General features: G+C 50.4%; 1 protein-coding gene across 1 annotated transcript in view; it reads left to right on the plus strand.

Annotated features, from left to right (window-relative positions):
- LOC140066004 (uncharacterized) overlaps positions 1 to 16,438 on the plus strand; it is a 65,513-nt gene that overhangs the window by 7,892 nt on the left and 41,183 nt on the right. The window contains 3 exon segments of the mRNA XM_072113569.1: positions 4,372 to 4,512; positions 4,739 to 4,899; positions 13,496 to 13,657. Coding sequence (XP_071969670.1) covers positions 4,372 to 4,512; positions 4,739 to 4,899; positions 13,496 to 13,657 — 464 coding nt within the window.

A 16,438-nucleotide genomic window follows, 5' to 3' on the forward strand; every position in this document is an offset into this window, starting at 1 on the left:
ATATACCAAGGCCTAGGCTTCTCTGCAGTCACTTTCACCTTGGACCTTTTATATAAGATGCGGCTGATGGCAGGTGCAAGCAGCAGAATTTTTTATTTATTCATTTATTTTATACTGTTCCCTTATAAATAACGGCTGGACCATTATACAAGCTCTTATACCTCTTATGTCACCCCCTCATCCTCAGACTGTAAGCTCTTGTGTCACCTACTCCTCCCCATAGACTGTAAGCTCTTGTGTCACCCCCTCATCCTCATAGAATGTAAGCTTGTGTCACCCCCTCATCCTCATAGAATGTAAGCTCGTGTCACCCCCTCATCCTCATAGAATGTAAGTTCTTGCGAGCAGGGCCCTCACTCTTATTGTTCCATATGACTGTTTATAATGTAATATATTTGTATATGTCCCCTATTATTTCTACAGAATTTGATGGCACTATATGAATAAAGATTATTATCATTGTAGCAATAATTCAAGTCTTGTCAGACATCACACAGGGGAAAAGCCAGCAAACAGTTGATTGCAATACATCCAGCTAGGGAGAGGCTGCACCTAGGCCAGCTAAGAGAGCTAGGGAAAGGCTGCACCTGAAGGGTCAGTGAGGGACATAATAGAGCTTTAATAATTTTATCATTGCCCTTTTGAGGGCAGATAGGGAGAGAGGGCTGTGAGAGACAGCTAAAAATAATTGCCCTTTTCAGGGCAGTGTGATAATGACATTGTCAGGATCAGTGGTAGTGGACCCTCTGTACCACCGCGGATGATGACGTAAGCCGACATCTGGGAGCAGAGTCTAAGTGGCCTTAGAGAAAGCTTTGGCACCCGGTTTTCACCAGAGCCTGCCGCAAAATGGGTTGGACTCGCTGCAGGGTGGTACCACTAGGTCGCTCCACAGGAACAATTTTGTCCGTGGTGGCGGCCAAGGCGAAGTACAGAATCGTGAGACAAAATCGTGTTAGGGGACAGGAAGGAGGTAAGGACAGGCGACACAGGATTGGAGTCAGGAGCAAGGCAGGCAGTAGAGTCAGGAAAGGAAACGGGGTCACAAAGGCAATTCAGTTAACAGTCGCAAGGCATAGGGAACAAGCTTTCTCTCAGGCATGAGCCACAAAGATCTGTTGGGGTGTTCAGGAAGAGATTCGCTTATCATGGATTCCAGGAATGGGCAGCACCAATCAATGGTGTGCTGGCCCTTTAAATCTTTGGGAGCCAACGCGTGCGCGCCCTAAAAGGCGGGGGCGCGTGGCGGACCAGGAACGAGGATGGGTGAGTTGGACCGCTGGTGTGCTAGGATGCAGAAGGAGCACGGGTGAGCCCGTGACCCAAGGCGAGGGCCGTCGGAGCTCCGGTGACAGTACCCCCCCCCCCCTCCCATTTGGCCTGCAGGAGACCACAGTCCAGGATATTGTCCTCGGGCTCCCAAGACCTCTCTTTAGGCCCGAACCCCTTCCAGTCAACAAGAAAGAACTGCTTACTTCTCACCATCTTCATGTCCAGAGCCTCCTTTACCTCAAAGACATCAGTGGAGTCAGAAGGAACTTGCTGGGAGAAGCGGTTCAGGATGATTGGTTTTAGGAGAGATACACAGAAGGAGTTCAGGATGCGCATTGTGGGAGGAAGGTGGAGCTTATACGCCACAGGATTAATATGCTGCAGCACGTCGAATGGGCCCAGGAGACGTGAACCCAGTTTGTAGCAAGGGATCTTCAGCTGGACACACCTGGAGACAGCCACACTTTGTCACCAGGAGAGAAGATGGGAGGAGGCCTGTGTTTCTTGTCGGCGTGGGTCTTGGTTCAAGCAGACGCCTGTAGCAAAGAGAATCAGTTCTTATCCCAGATAGACTTAAGATCTTTGACCAACTCTTCCACAGCTGGAACATCCGAGGGCACCGGAAGGGGAGGGCATGGGTGAAGAAGGGAGCAGACCCTGCAGATTCAGAGTCCAAGGAGTTGTAAGAGAAAACTCTGCCCATGGCAACAGAGTGGACCAGTTGTCCTGACAGGCAAATACAAAAGGCAGTAGATAAAAGCCAAGAATCTGATTAACTGTTTCGACTTGTCCATTAGACTGAGGATGGTATGCAGAAAAAAAATGCAGCTTAACTTGTAGTTGACTACACCAACTGCCTGAACTTGGAAACAAACTGGACCTCACAGTCTGAGACTATGTGCAGAAGTAGTCCATGAAGCCGGAATATATGCAGGAAGAACAGGCTGGCAAGGCGTGGATGGCAGACCTGGAAGAGGAACAAAGTGGGACGTCTTTGAGAATCGTTACCACCCAGATGACGGTATAACCAGAGTAAGGTGGAAGGTCTGTAATAAAGTCCATGGCCATGGCCAGGAAACTGGGTATCAGCTACGGCAGAAGAAGACCGGTAGACTTGAGATGGATTGTTTAAGGCACAACAATGGCAGGAGCCCCAAAATCCCGTAAAAACCTTGACCAGATCAGGCCACCAGTAGAAACTGGAAATGAGGGCGACAAAGCATTGCACCCCAGGGTGCCCAGCCACACATGAGCAATGTCCCCAAGTTAGTATCCTCTTCCGAATAGCAGGTCGGACGTAGGTCTTGCCAGGAGGTAGCTGCTGAAGGTCCACTGGAGCCGCAACAACCATTCTCTCAGGAGGAATGACATGCCGAGGAGCCGATTCTTCCCCAATGATATCCGAGGCACAAGAAAGGGCATCAGCCTTTTCTGCTGGTCGGAAGTGGATCAAGAAATTGAAGCGGGAGAAGAAGAGTGACTAGTGGGCTTGTCGTGGATTGAGGTGCCGAGCAGTCTGAAGATAAAGGAGGTTCTTGTGGTCAGTACATATGCAGACTGTAAAGTGAGCTCCCTCCAGAAGATAGCGCCACTCTTCTAAGGCCAGTTTTATGGCCAGTAATTATCGGTCTCCTATGGAGTAATTCCTCTCTGCAGAGGAAAAAATCTTAGAAAAGAACCAACAGGTGAGACTTCAGCCCTTGGGCCCTCTCCGGGTGAGCACCGCTCCAGCTCCCACTGAGGAGGTGTCAACCTCCATCTGGAATGGATTCTGTCAGGTTTCTGGGTCTGTGGACCCTTTGGACCACCGTAGCAGATGGTACTAGCCGACACCTGGGACCGGAGTCTAAGTGGCACCTGGTCTTCACCAGAGCCCGCCGCAAAGCGGGATGGTCTTGCTGCGGCAGGGTGCCACCAGGTCCTTCCACAGGTGTGACTAGCCCGCAGTGGCAATGCAGAACACAGTCCGAGCCCGGGGTGGCAGCAGAAGAACAGCACTGGAAGGAACACTGGAACTCACTGCAGAAACACGGGAATAGACAAACACAGGAATGGAAAACAGGAATGCAGGAACAGAATACAGGAAGGCAGAAACGGAACATAGAGGAGCTTTCACTTCACAGGCATGGCTTGAAGATCCGGCAGGGAATGATGGGAGCCGCCGGATTAAATAGCAGACCCCAAAGTGTCCAGCGCCAATCACCTGTGCACTGGACCTTTAAATCTTTGAGTGCTAGGGAGCGGGTACGCACGTGGGTCCTAGGCTGTGTGGGAGCATGGAGAGGGGACCAAGCTTGTAACTGGGTATCCTCAGTCGTACTTATCTGGAAGATAACCACACTTTGTCACCCGGGAAGAAGATAGGGGGAGCTTGACGTTTCTTATTAGCCTGGTTCTTGATGCGATCCGTGGCTCGAAGAAGAGACTGGCGGGTCTGGTTCCAAATAGACTTGAGGTCCTGCACCAGTTCCTCTACCACAGGGACATCAGAGGTAGCATGGTAGCAGGTCAGCCCAGTTATCTTGACGGGCTGAGACGAAGTGGCGGAGGTAACAACCTAAAGTCTGGTTCACCACTTCTACTTGGCCATTTAACTGAGAGTGGTAGGCAGAAGAAAAGTCAAGGTTAACTTGCAGCTGATTTGTCAAGGAATACCAGAATACCTTGGACACAAACTGGACACCTTGGTCAGACACGATGTGCAGCGGAAGTCCATACAGCCGGAAGATATGTTTGAAGAACAAACTGGCAGGCCAAGGAGAAGACGGAAGACTTGGAATGGGAAGAAAATGGGACATCTTGGAGAACCGTTCCGTCACCACCCAGATGACAGTGTTGCCAGAAGAGGCAAGCTTTAACATTCTTAACTGCAGGACGGAATTGAATCAGCAGGTTGAAGCGAGAGAAAAACAAGGACCAACGGGCTTGACTGGGATACTAGATACTGCCATTCTTCCAGAGCAAGCTTGATGGCTAACAGTTCTCTGTCACCAATCGAATAATTTCTTTCGGCGGGAGAAAAAGTCTTTGAAAAGAAGCTGCATTTGAGAGTTCGGCCCTTTGGTCCTTTCTGGGAGAGAACCGCTCCCACTCCTTTAGCTGGAGGCAGCCGCCTCGAGATGAAAGGTTTTGTCTGTGTCAGGCCTAGTGAGCACAGGAGCCAAGGAAAAAGCAGGCTTCAACCTGGAGAAGGTCTCTTCAGCTGCGGGAGGCCAGGCACGGGTATTGGCACCCTTCTTGGTGAGTGCCACGATGGGAGACACTAGAGTGGAGAAATGTGGAGTAAACTGACGATAATAGTTTGCGAACCCAGGAACCTTTATATGGCTCGCAGACCTTATGGGCGTGGCCATTGTAGAACTGCAGACAGTTTAGCAGGATCCATCTGGAGGCCTCTGTCGAAATTATTTAGCCGAGGAATGGAAGGCTGCGTTGGTAAAACTGACATTTATCCAATTTGGCTTAGAGACTATTGGCACGGAGCCGGCCAAGAACTTTCATCACAAGATACTCAAAGTGGCCATCACGGGTATTAAACGCTGTCTTCCACTCATCATCTTTACGGATCCGGGTGAGATTATAAGCACCATGGAGATCCAGCTTGAAGGACACCCTGGAACCATGCAGGCGATAAAAGAGTTCTGTAATCAATGGCAGTGGTAGCGTTTTTTAACCGTGACCTTGTTCAGCCCACAACAGTTAATACAGGGACGTCGGGAGCTGTCCTTCTTGGAGACAAAGAAGAACCCTGAGCTAGCAGGAGAGGAGGACTTGCATTTAAAACCTCTTTGCAGGTTCTCCTTGATGTACTCAGACGTGGCAGCCGTCTCAAGAAAGAGGGTAGACACGGCCTCTACGAGGTGAGGCACCTTGCAGTAGATCCACAGGGCAATCATAGGGATGGTGCGGTGGCAAAGTCTTTGCTTGTTTTTTGGAGAAAACACCCGCAAAGCCCAGGTAACAAGCTGGCAGACCCTCCAGAGATTTGGGAGACACAGAGGAAGTCAGAACAAGTAGTGGTACCACCATGCAACGTGAGTGGCATTCAGGACTCCATCGCAGGATCGCACCAGTTTTCCAGTTGAGAACCAGAGCGTGGAGTTACAGCCATGGTAGATGATGTCCAAAAATACTGAGACTTGCACAGGAGCGCTGGTACCAACACTGATGAGCACAGGAACTGTCAGGCGTGGAGAAGCTGAATTTACTCCTAGCTGCGCCTCTCCCAGAAGCTCTAGGTGCTGGCTTTTCCCGGACGTTGGACAATCCCCAATGGGGTTTCTTGGGACTGGCACAGTACAGGCAGAGGTTTTCTTGACAACGTCTGGAACGTTCCTTGGCCGTGAGTCAGGCTCTGTCAACTTGCATTGGCTCTACTGCCGACTAAGCGGCTAGAGGTTGGAGCTGCCTATGGGAAACCGGAGCCAAGCGTGGCAGACGTGAGAGCCGGACTTGCGGTTGCTCATGGCGCATTTTTTCAGCATGCTCCATGAACCGCAAGTCTATCCAAGTGACCAGGGTGATTAGACCACTCAGAGTAGCCGGCAGGTCACGGGCGACCAATGCATCTTTGACCTGTGAAGACAGTGCTTTTTTGAAAGTTGCTGACAAGGCCGCATAGTTCCAGGAGAGCTCGGAAGCCTGGGTGCGGAACTTGACAGCATATTCGCCCACAGATGAGTCTCCTTGGTGCAGGTTTCAGCTGAGGAGGGTTCCTTGAATAAGGACCGGAATTCAGCCAGGAATGCAGTATGGGTGGCCGTGACTGGATCGCTTCTATCTCACAGAGGAGTAGCCCAGGCCAGGGCCTTCCTGGAGAGCAAATTGACAATGAATGCCACCTTGGAGCATTCTGGAACTGGAATGGCATCAATTCTCTGTTCCTCAGAGTGCTCAATAAACCGGATGTCAATCTGAGTGGCTAGAGAAATGAGACTACTCAGGGTAGATGGCAGGTCATGTGCAGACAGTGCGTCTCTAATCTGTCCAAAAAGTCCCTTTTTAAATGTTGTGACCAGGGCTGCTTCATTCCAGGCTGGCTCAGAAGTCAGGGTACGGAACTGAAAAGCATAATTACCAACAAATGAGTCCCAAAGGGGAGTAGCCCATGCCAGGGCCTTCCCGGAAAGGAGGCTGATGATTTAGGACACTTTAGACCGTTCTGATACCAACTGCGTAGGCATAAGTTCAATGTGCAAGGAGCACTAAGTGATAAAGCCTAGGTTCTGCGGAAGGTAGACAAACTGTAGTAGCAGGAGAGACCGCATGAAGTTGACGCTCCTGCTGAATAGCCATCCATTGCTGCAACATGGCGTGACTTGTCCAAGTTGTTGACCTTGCAAGGCAATTTACTGGGACTGCTGGACTACGATGGTGGTAAGATCGCCTGAATCGGCACTTGTGGAGGCCCTCAGGGGTCTATATGCAACCCCTAAGGCACAGATCCGACTCTCTCATGCTCACCATGCCCCCTTAACTATAAATAATGGGACTCGTCAGGTATGCCCCCTATCCCCACTACTATATGTTCTGAGTATCGAACCTCCTGGCAGTAAATATTTGAAACAACCCAGACATTAAAGGTGTTAAAGGAAGTCTACCATTAAAATGGTCATTTTGACCTAAACATACAGATGAATCGCAATTTCGGCAAAAAATAATTTTTACACGAATCAAATTACCCCATTCGGCGCACCATGACGCTCAGCGTTTGGTCACGATCAGAAGAATGCACGTGCCTTGCGTGTGTGAAACTGCTCCCAAGAGCCGGTGCTGTCAGAAAGCACTGGCGCATGCGCACTGTATCTTAATTTGTGTCTTGGTATCCCAGAGATAACCATGTACTATTACACAACATAGGTGCTGCATATAGTCTCTTGGACATCCTTTCCTGCCTTTAATAGGTGGAATGAGATTGAAAAACTTTGGTTAGCCCTCCGGTACACCCCAGCAGGGCCGCCTCCAGGTTTCAGTGGGCCCCTGGGTGATAGAGCCTCAGTGGGCCCCTTAACAGTGAACTCTACACATCCAATATACACAGCAAATACACACAGATATACAGAATATACAACACATATGCACTATGTGGGAGATTTGGCCCAGTAGAGACCGTGGTAGCGGGGTGCTGTGATGCAGTTCAAGACAGTGACACCAAGGTACAGTCCAAAACAGGTCTCGCCTGCGTTTATTGCAGCAGCAAAATAAAACAGCCTTTACATTCAGGCATTAAACAAACAAAATCCTACCCGTCAGGGTGCTAACTATACAGGTGTTCCACTAACTCACCACTATACAAAATCACTTGGCTGCTCCAGGCACAGAGGTCAGGGCTGTGTGCTCTCCAGCCTCCTTACAGAGAGACAACAACTTCAGCTCTGCTGAGCGGCCTTATGAGGCTAATTGGGCTGTTCCCACCACCTGTGTCCAAGGTGCTGGACACAAACCTCAGCACTAAGGCCTTGCATAATAGCAAAACCTAGGGGAAACATACCGCCCATCCACAGTTAACCCCTTCAGTGTCTCACATACCCTCCCCCTCTGTTTGACCCTGTGGGGGCGAACACTTTTGGCCATCAGACAGTGGGTACGAGACAGGGCATCGGCATTCCCATGCAGCTTTCCTGCTCGATGTTCCACCGTGAATTTGAAATTCTGCAACATTAGGAACCACCTTGTGACCCTGGCGTTCCTCTCTTTGCATTCGGAAGAAAAAAAGCGGTTTCCCAGCTCACCTCCCTGGTCACGTTGGAGTCGGCACGAAACCTGCCTGGCTTGCACAGGCAATGTACTGAGGAAAAACAAATTTGATGGTCCAGCCGACAGCGGTGATCTTTTAGACTTTTATTTCGTCAAATTTTAAATATCCACAGTGTTAGTCCATAATTCCTACGCGTTTCAAGCGAACGAGTCGCTCTTAGTCATGGAATGACTAAGAGCGACTCGTTCGCTTGAAACGCGTAGGAATTATGGACTAACACTGTGGATATTTAAAATTTGACGAAATAAAAGTCTAAAAGATCACCGCTGTCGGCTGGACCATCAAATTTGTTGTTCCTCTCTTTGGCCTGACTCATCCAGGTGAGGGGAGAGTGATCGGTCACTAGTGTAAACTGTCGCCCTACTAAGTAATACCTCAGGGATTCCAGAGCCCATTTTATTGCCAAGCACTCCCTCTCAACTATACTATAGTTCTTCTCAGGGGGTGTGAGCTTGCGGCTCAGGAATGTCACGGGATGTTCCTCACCCTCCACTACTTGGGACAGGACAGCCCCTAAGCCCACGTCAGAAGCGTCAGTCTGCACAATAAAGGTCTTGGTGAAGTTAGGGGTGATCAGTACCGGTCCCTCGCACAAAACCGTCTTAAGTCGCTGAAACGCCCCCTCAGCCTCTTCACTCCACTTGACCATCACCGCCCTGCTACCCTTGGTCAGATCAGTCAGGGGTGCCGCTATGGTAGCAAAATCGGGGATAAATCGGCGATAATAGCCCACTATGCCTAGGAAAGCCCTCACTTGCTTCTTGCTCATAGGTCGTGGCCACTGCTGGATCGCCTCCACTTTATTTACTTGGGGTTTGATGACAACTCGCCCAATACGGTACCCCAGGTAATGGGCCTCTTCCAGACCCAGTGCACATTTTTGGGGGTTCGCTGTCAACCCTGCTGCCCTCAGGGAGTCTACCACTGCTTGCACCTTGGCCAGGTGACTCTCCCAATCGGTACTATAAACTATGATGTCATCCAGGTAGGCCGAGGCATATCTCCGGTGAGGTTTTAGCAGGAGATCCATTAACCTCTGGAATGTGGCGGGGGCCCCATGTAGCCCAAAGGGGAGTACCACGTACTGAAAAAGCCCGTCAGGAGTAACAAAAGCGGTCTTCTCTTTGGCCTTGTCAGTAAGGGGCACCTGCCAATACCCTTTTGTCAGGTCAAGGGTGGACTAGCCTGTCCAAGTCGTTCTATCAACTCGTCAACCCTGGGCATGGGATAAGAATCAAATTTGGACACCTCGTTCAACTTCCTAAAATCATTGCAGAACCGTAGGGAACCATCAGGTTTGGGAATCAACACAATAGGACTCGACCAGTCACTTTTAGACTCCTCGATAACCCCCAGGTCTAACATCTGCCTGACTTCTTTGGATATGGCAAGCCGGCGTGCTTCGGGGACCCGGTAGGGTTTTTGGTGTACCCGGATGTGGGGTTCGGTTATGATGTCATGCTTGATGACTGAAGTACGTCCCGGTAACTTAGAGAACACATCCACATTTCGGAGCACAAACTCCTTCGCTTCCTGAATCTGGGCCCTGGAGAGGGACTCCGAGATCCGTACTTCAGGCACCTTGGCATCGGGTACACCTACCTCCGGTGTCCCCTTCTTGGGGACAGATGCCTTTTCTACTCCCATGGCCATCAGGGACTCTCTTTCTTTCCCTCCATGGCTTTAGGAGGTTCACGTGGTATATCTGTTCGGGTTTCCTCCTCCCCGGCTGAGATACCTTGTAGGTTACCTCCCCCACTTTCTCCATGACCTCATATGGTCCTTGCCATTTTGCCAAGAACTTGCTCTCCACGGTGGGCACCAGAACTAGCACTCTGTCGCCTGGGTTAAAGGTCCTGAGTCTGGCTGACCTATTGTAGACCCTACACTGGGCCTCTTGTGCCCTTGTCATGTGCTCCTTTACAAGGGGCATTACCGCCGCTATGCGGTCCTGCATAAGGGAGACGTGTTCTATCACACTACGGTGGGGGGTCCTCTCCTGTTCCCAGGTCTCCTTGGCTACATCCAAAAGCCCACGTGGGGAACGGCCATATAACAGCTCAAAGGGTGAGAAACCCGTGGAGGACTGTGGAACTTCACGTATGGCAAACATCAAATAGGGCAACAAACAATCCCAGTCCTTCCCATCTTTGCTGACCACCCTCTTTAGCATCCCCTTCAAGGTCTTATTAAACCTCTCGACCAGGCCATCTGTCTGAGGATGATACACAGAGGTGCGGAGCTGTTTTACCTGCAGTAACTTACACATCTCCTTCATTACCCTAGACATGAATGGGGTACCCTGGTCAGTCAAGATTTCCTTGGGGAGGCCTGTGCGTGAGAACATCTGGAACAGCTCCCTAGCAATATTTTTGGAGGAGGTGTTCCTTAATGGAATCGCCTCGGGATACCGCGTAGCGTAGTCCAGGATAACTAGGATGTATTGGTGCCCCCTTGAGGATTTGACTATGGGGCCAACCAGATCCATTGCAATCCGTTCAAATGGCACCTCTATGATTGGTAGCGGGACCAAAGGACTCCTGAAGTGGGAGACCGGGGCAGTAAGTTGACACTCAGGGCAGGAGCTACAATACCAGTTTACCTCCTCCCACACCCCGGGCCAGAAAAATCGCTGCAGGATCCTCTCTCGGGTCTTCTCAGCACCTAAATGCCCTCCCAGCACATGTTTGTGTGCCAACTCTAACACCAGCCTACGGTGAGATTGGGGTACTACCAGTTGCTCAACCTCCTCACCCCGTATCTGGTCGACCCTGTACAACAGTTCCCCAACAATCACCATTCGGGGGTATATTTTGTCAGCCCCTGGTATTTGGAGTACCCCATTTATCACCTTAACATTCTCCCGTGCTTTAAACAAGGTAGGGTCCTGTAGCTGTGCAGCCCCAAAATTTTCACGGGAAATCTCAAAGTCCGGCATGTCGGCCACCTCCTCGTGGCCCTCGACCTCACCAGCTAGGACCTCTAGGGGAGAGAATTCATCACATGGGGTCACCCCTACTGCTGGTGTGGGTACATCGGCCTCAAAGGGTTCAGGGGCCAAGGCCGGACATACCTGACGTCCATTATCTGCAACAGCACCTGAGGTGGGTCTTCGTCTCCAGAGGTCCCAAAACACCGGTAAGTCTCTGCCGATAATAGCCTTATGAAACAGGGTCCCCACCACCCCCACTTCATGGGTAATAGTACCACAAGGTGTATGTAGGTTGATGACAGCAGTGGGATATTCGCGAGTGTCCCCATGTATACACAACACTCCCACTTTCCGCCCACTGTATAGTCCAGGATCAACCAAAGTTGACCAGACTCCCTGAGTCTAGCAAGGCTTCCACTGTGTGACCACCGATTGTGACCGCCAGCACTGGATACGGCCATGACCTCTGTCACGAGCCTCACTGGGTTTCTGGGTATCCACTCCCCCCAATGAACCCCCTCCCAACCTGACATGTCTCCCCTTTTCCGCAGTAGCAGTCTTACCAGCTGGTTTGGTGACCCTGTCACTGGCACTGCTTCGTGTGGGAGAGGTAAGTAGAAGGTCCTCCGTAGCCCGATACCTCTCTACTAGGGACACGAGCTCCTCAGTTTTTGTGGGACCGGCCTGTCCAACCCACCGCTGGAGCCGAGAGGGCAGAGAACGGGTGAACTTGTCGAGGACCACTCTCTCTACCATCTGTGCTGGGGTGCAGTCCTCTGGTTGTAGCCACTTCCGGACAAGATGGATCAGGTCATGCATTTGGGAGCGTGGGGGTAATTTTTCTGAGTAAGCCCACTGGTGGACCCGGCTGGAACGAACTTGTATGGGCCTCTGTTTCACTCAGGTCGTAGTAAGCCTTCTGCGATTCGCCTGTCAGGTACGGTGCCAGGACATCTGCCCACTGCTCAGCTGGTAACTCCTCTCGCTCAGCTACTCGCTCGAATACACTGAGATACGCCTCCACATCGTCGGTCACCGTCATCTTTTGTAAAGCCTTCTGCACTGCAGCCCGTGCGGAATGCTGGACAACCGGGTACCCTTGCAAACCAGTATGGGACTCCTCAGTAGTTGTTGCTTGCGGTGCTGCCAAAAAGCCAGAAAACTTTTCCATCACCAGCTGGAACATGGCTCGGGACTCTTCCTGCTGCTGGCGGGACCTCTCCTCCTGCTGCTGGAGCATGGCTTGCTGCAGCTGTCGATTAGCTCGGGACTCTTCCTGTTGTTGCTGGAGCATGGCTTGCTGCAGCTGCCGATTAGCCTGGGACTCTTCCTGCTGCTGGCGGGATCTCTCCTCCTGCTGCTGGAGCATGGCTTTAATAAAGTCCTCCATCTTAGCTTTATCCTGCAATTTGCCTGCTGCTTTCACCCAGGCCATGCAATGTTGCAGGATGTAGCGAGCCTTTCAGGTGTGTGTCTTTTGAACTGCCCGCAATCCGAAGCACCATATGTGGGAGATTTGGCCCAGTAGAGACCGTGGTAGCGGGGTGCTGTGATGCAGTTCAAGACAGTGACACCAAGGTACAGTCCAAAACAGGTCTCGCCTGCGTTTGTTGCAGCAGCAAAATAAAACAGCCTTTACATTCAGGCATTAAACAAACAAAATCCTACCCGTCAGGGTGCTAACTATACAGGTGTTCCACTAACTCACCACTATACAAAATCACTTGGCTGCTCCAGGCACAGAGGTCAGGGCTGTGTGCTCTCCAGCCTCCTTACAGAGAGACAACAACTTCAGCTCTGCTGAGCGGCCTTATGAGGCTAATTGGGCTGTTCCCACCACCTGTGTCCAAGGTGCTGGACACAAACCTCAGCACTAAGGCCTTGCATAATAGCAAAACCTAGGGGAAACATACCGCCCATCCACAGTTAACCCCTTCAGTGTCTCACAACAGACATACAGCATATATACACACGCATCCAGTATATACAACACATATGCACAGACATGCAGCATATATACACACACGCATCCAGTATATACAACACATACGTACAGATATACAGCATACACAACACATACGCACAGACATACAGCATATATACACACGCATCCAGTATATACAACACATACGCACAGACATGAAGCATATATACACACGCATCCAGTATATACAAAACATATGCACAGACAAGAAGCATATATACACACGCATCCAGTATATACAAAACATACGCACAGACATGAAGCATATATACACACGCATCCAGTATATACAAAACATACACACAGATATACAGCATATATACACACACATCCAGTATATACAACACATACGCACAGATATACAGCATATATACACACCTAAGCACAAATATACAGCATATATACACACCTAAGCACAAATATACCGCATATATACACACCTAAGCACAAATATACTGCATATATACACAAAAAAAAACACATATACAGCACATATATACACAAACACATATACATGCATTTACATATGTTGCAATTATACTCACCCCAGTGGGAACGTGGTGGCAAGCTCAGGAAGGAGACCGCACAGGAGAAGGTGGACAGTGCGCGGACAGGCCAGGCCGGCCAGACACGAGATGTGCAGGCCGGACGTGAGCTGTGCAGGCCGGCAGGACTCGGATCGCGAAGCGGGATGCGCCGCTTCACAGGAAAGGTGGGTAGGTTGGGGCAGGTCACATGTGAGGTGGGTAGGGCAAGGGGGCCCACGGGCAAGTAATAGACCGTGGTGGGTGGTCCCCGGCACTTGCCTGGGTCAGCCGGGTGCCTGCACCCCAGTACACTAATCTGGGGTCCACCGACGGAGATTCCCAACTCATCTTTATTGGCCCCTATTTCCTTCACTAGAGATATATGGCGCAGATGTCGGATTCATTACTCTTTGGTGACACATAGATTCCTGCTCACCCCCCTTTTATACACCCCACACTTACCCCAATGACTTGGAGCGGACTTTGTCAGTTTTCGGAAACCAATAGACATTTTCCGAATTAAAGACCTGGTCCACCCTACGACCAAACAACTACTTACAATCACTGATCTCTGCTCAGCATCTGAACAATTTATCCCAGCATCTGATACTTATTCTCAGATTTACCAATTCTGTCTTAAAACCTTGGGATCTGCCCAAATACCCCCCCCAACTGCGTTTGAACAGATTAGTCTCAATAATTCCACCTCAAAGGGTTTGATCTCAGATTTATATACCTTGCTTATGGCATAAATGAACTCACAGCCAATTAGACACTGATATATGCATAAGTGGGAGGAATGGCTGGGTAGAGCGGCAACCACGGTAGACCCAACAGGATGGAGGATGTGGACCGTGGTAGCACATAAAAAGACAATGGGGCAGATTTATCAAGCAGTCTGAAAGTCAGAATATTTCTAGTTGCCCATGGAAACCAATCACAGCTCCCCTTTAAATTATTCATGAGCACTGGTAAAATGAAAGCTGAGCTGTGATTGGTTGCCATGGGCAACTGGAAATATTCTGACTTTCAGGCTGATTGATAAATGTGCCCCAATCTCTCTTTGTGCAACACACCGACCTGCAAGGACAGAGGCTTGGTGTGGTACTGGACCAGGTCAGAGAGGATTTGGCCACCGACTTGGGAGATGACCAAAGGCTTCTCGAGGCAAATCACGGGAAGGTGATTCCGGGAGATCAGAGCAGCATCCACGAAGTTCCCTGCAGAGCCCGAGTCCAAGAAGGCCAAAATCTGGAACTGGGCACCTGTTCCAGAGCAAGACGGAAATATTCAGGCACTAGGTGATGGTGTTTTCCGGATGTTGGGGACAGGCAGGACAAGCCCCAATTAAGTGTTCCGGACTGGCACAATACAGGCAGAGGTCCTCCTGACGTTGTCTGGAACGTTCCTGGAGGAAAAGTCGGGTACTGTCGACCTGCATAGGTTCCTCTGCAGACGGTGCAGACGGAGGCTGGAGCGGCCGTTGGAAGGCAGGCGCCAAGCAAGGTAAACATCGCTTTACACCCGGGCTTGCGGATGCTCAAGACGTAACTCCGCAGTGTGCTCCTTAAACCGCACATCAATCTGGGTGGCCAGTGTGATGAGACCACTCACACTTACCCGGTCCAGTCGCGATCCAGCGTCACGTTCTCCGTCAAGGATTCGGGTTCTGCCGAGATTCACTAAGGTCCGTGCGCCCAATGTCCACCAGGTGTTGCTGCTGCACCGAGGTCCGCCAGAGTTCACCTTCTTCTCCTCGGTGCATGCAAGTGCTGATCTTGCGACACAATTTTTTAAAAAAATTCGGTGGTTTTTCCGAATCCGTTGGGTTTTCCGGCGGCCATGTCCCCGATTTCCGTCGCATGCAAGCCCACTCCGATGCGACACAATCCGATCACGTGTGCGGCGCAAAATATTCGGGAAACCCGGCGATTCGCCCCCTTAGTAAATGAGCCCCAATGCGTCTTTGACTTGGGCCGACAGTCCTTTTTTAAAGGTTGCAGTCAGGGCTGCATCATTCTAGGAGAGTTCAGAGGTCAGGGTACGGAACTGAACTGCAAGGCCTTCCCGGAGAGGAGTCTGATGATAAATGCCACCAAAGACTGTTCCGTGATGAACTGCGTAGGTATCAGTTCAATGTGCAGGGAGCACTGGGTGATAAAGCCCCTGCACAATTTGGGGTCCCCATCATACTTTGAAGGCATGAAAAGTCTCAACCTGGGTTCCATGACAGGCAGACCAACGGGAGTAGCAAAGGAAGTTACAGGAACCTGGCGCTGATGCTGAGTAGCCATCATCTGTTATAGCATGGCAGTGACTTGACCTAGCTGTTCAACTTGCGTGGCAATCTGCTGGGATCGCTGGACCACGATCGTGGTAAGAGCATCCCATTCAGGAAGCGGGACCTTGGCAGCATCCATGGCCGGATCTGAATAGAGCTTTAATCATTTTATAATTGTCCTTTTGCGGACAGATAGGGAGAGAGGGCTGTAAGGGACAGATAGCAATAATTGCGTGATGGTGAGATTGTCTGGATCAGTAGTAGTGGATCCTCTGGACCACCGTGGACAGTGACGTAAGCCGACACTTGGGACCAGAGTCTAAGTGGCCTTAGAGAAAGCTTTCTCTAAGGCTATGAGGCACAAGGATCCAACATTATGCACACATTATACACACACAGCTCCGCTATACACACATTATACACACACAGCTCCGCTATACACACATTATACACACACAGCTCCGCTATACACACATTATACACACACACAGCTCCGCTATACACACATTATACACACACACAGCTCCGCTATACACACATTATACACACACACAGCTCCGCTATACACACATTATACACACACACAGCTCCGCTATACACACATTATACACACACACAGCTCCGCTATACACACATTATACACACACAGCTCCGCTATACACACATTATACACACACACAGCTCC

Source organism: Engystomops pustulosus, chromosome 6 (assembly GCF_040894005.1).
Source record: "Engystomops pustulosus chromosome 6, aEngPut4.maternal, whole genome shotgun sequence".
Lineage (NCBI taxonomy): Eukaryota > Metazoa > Chordata > Amphibia > Anura > Leptodactylidae > Engystomops > Engystomops pustulosus.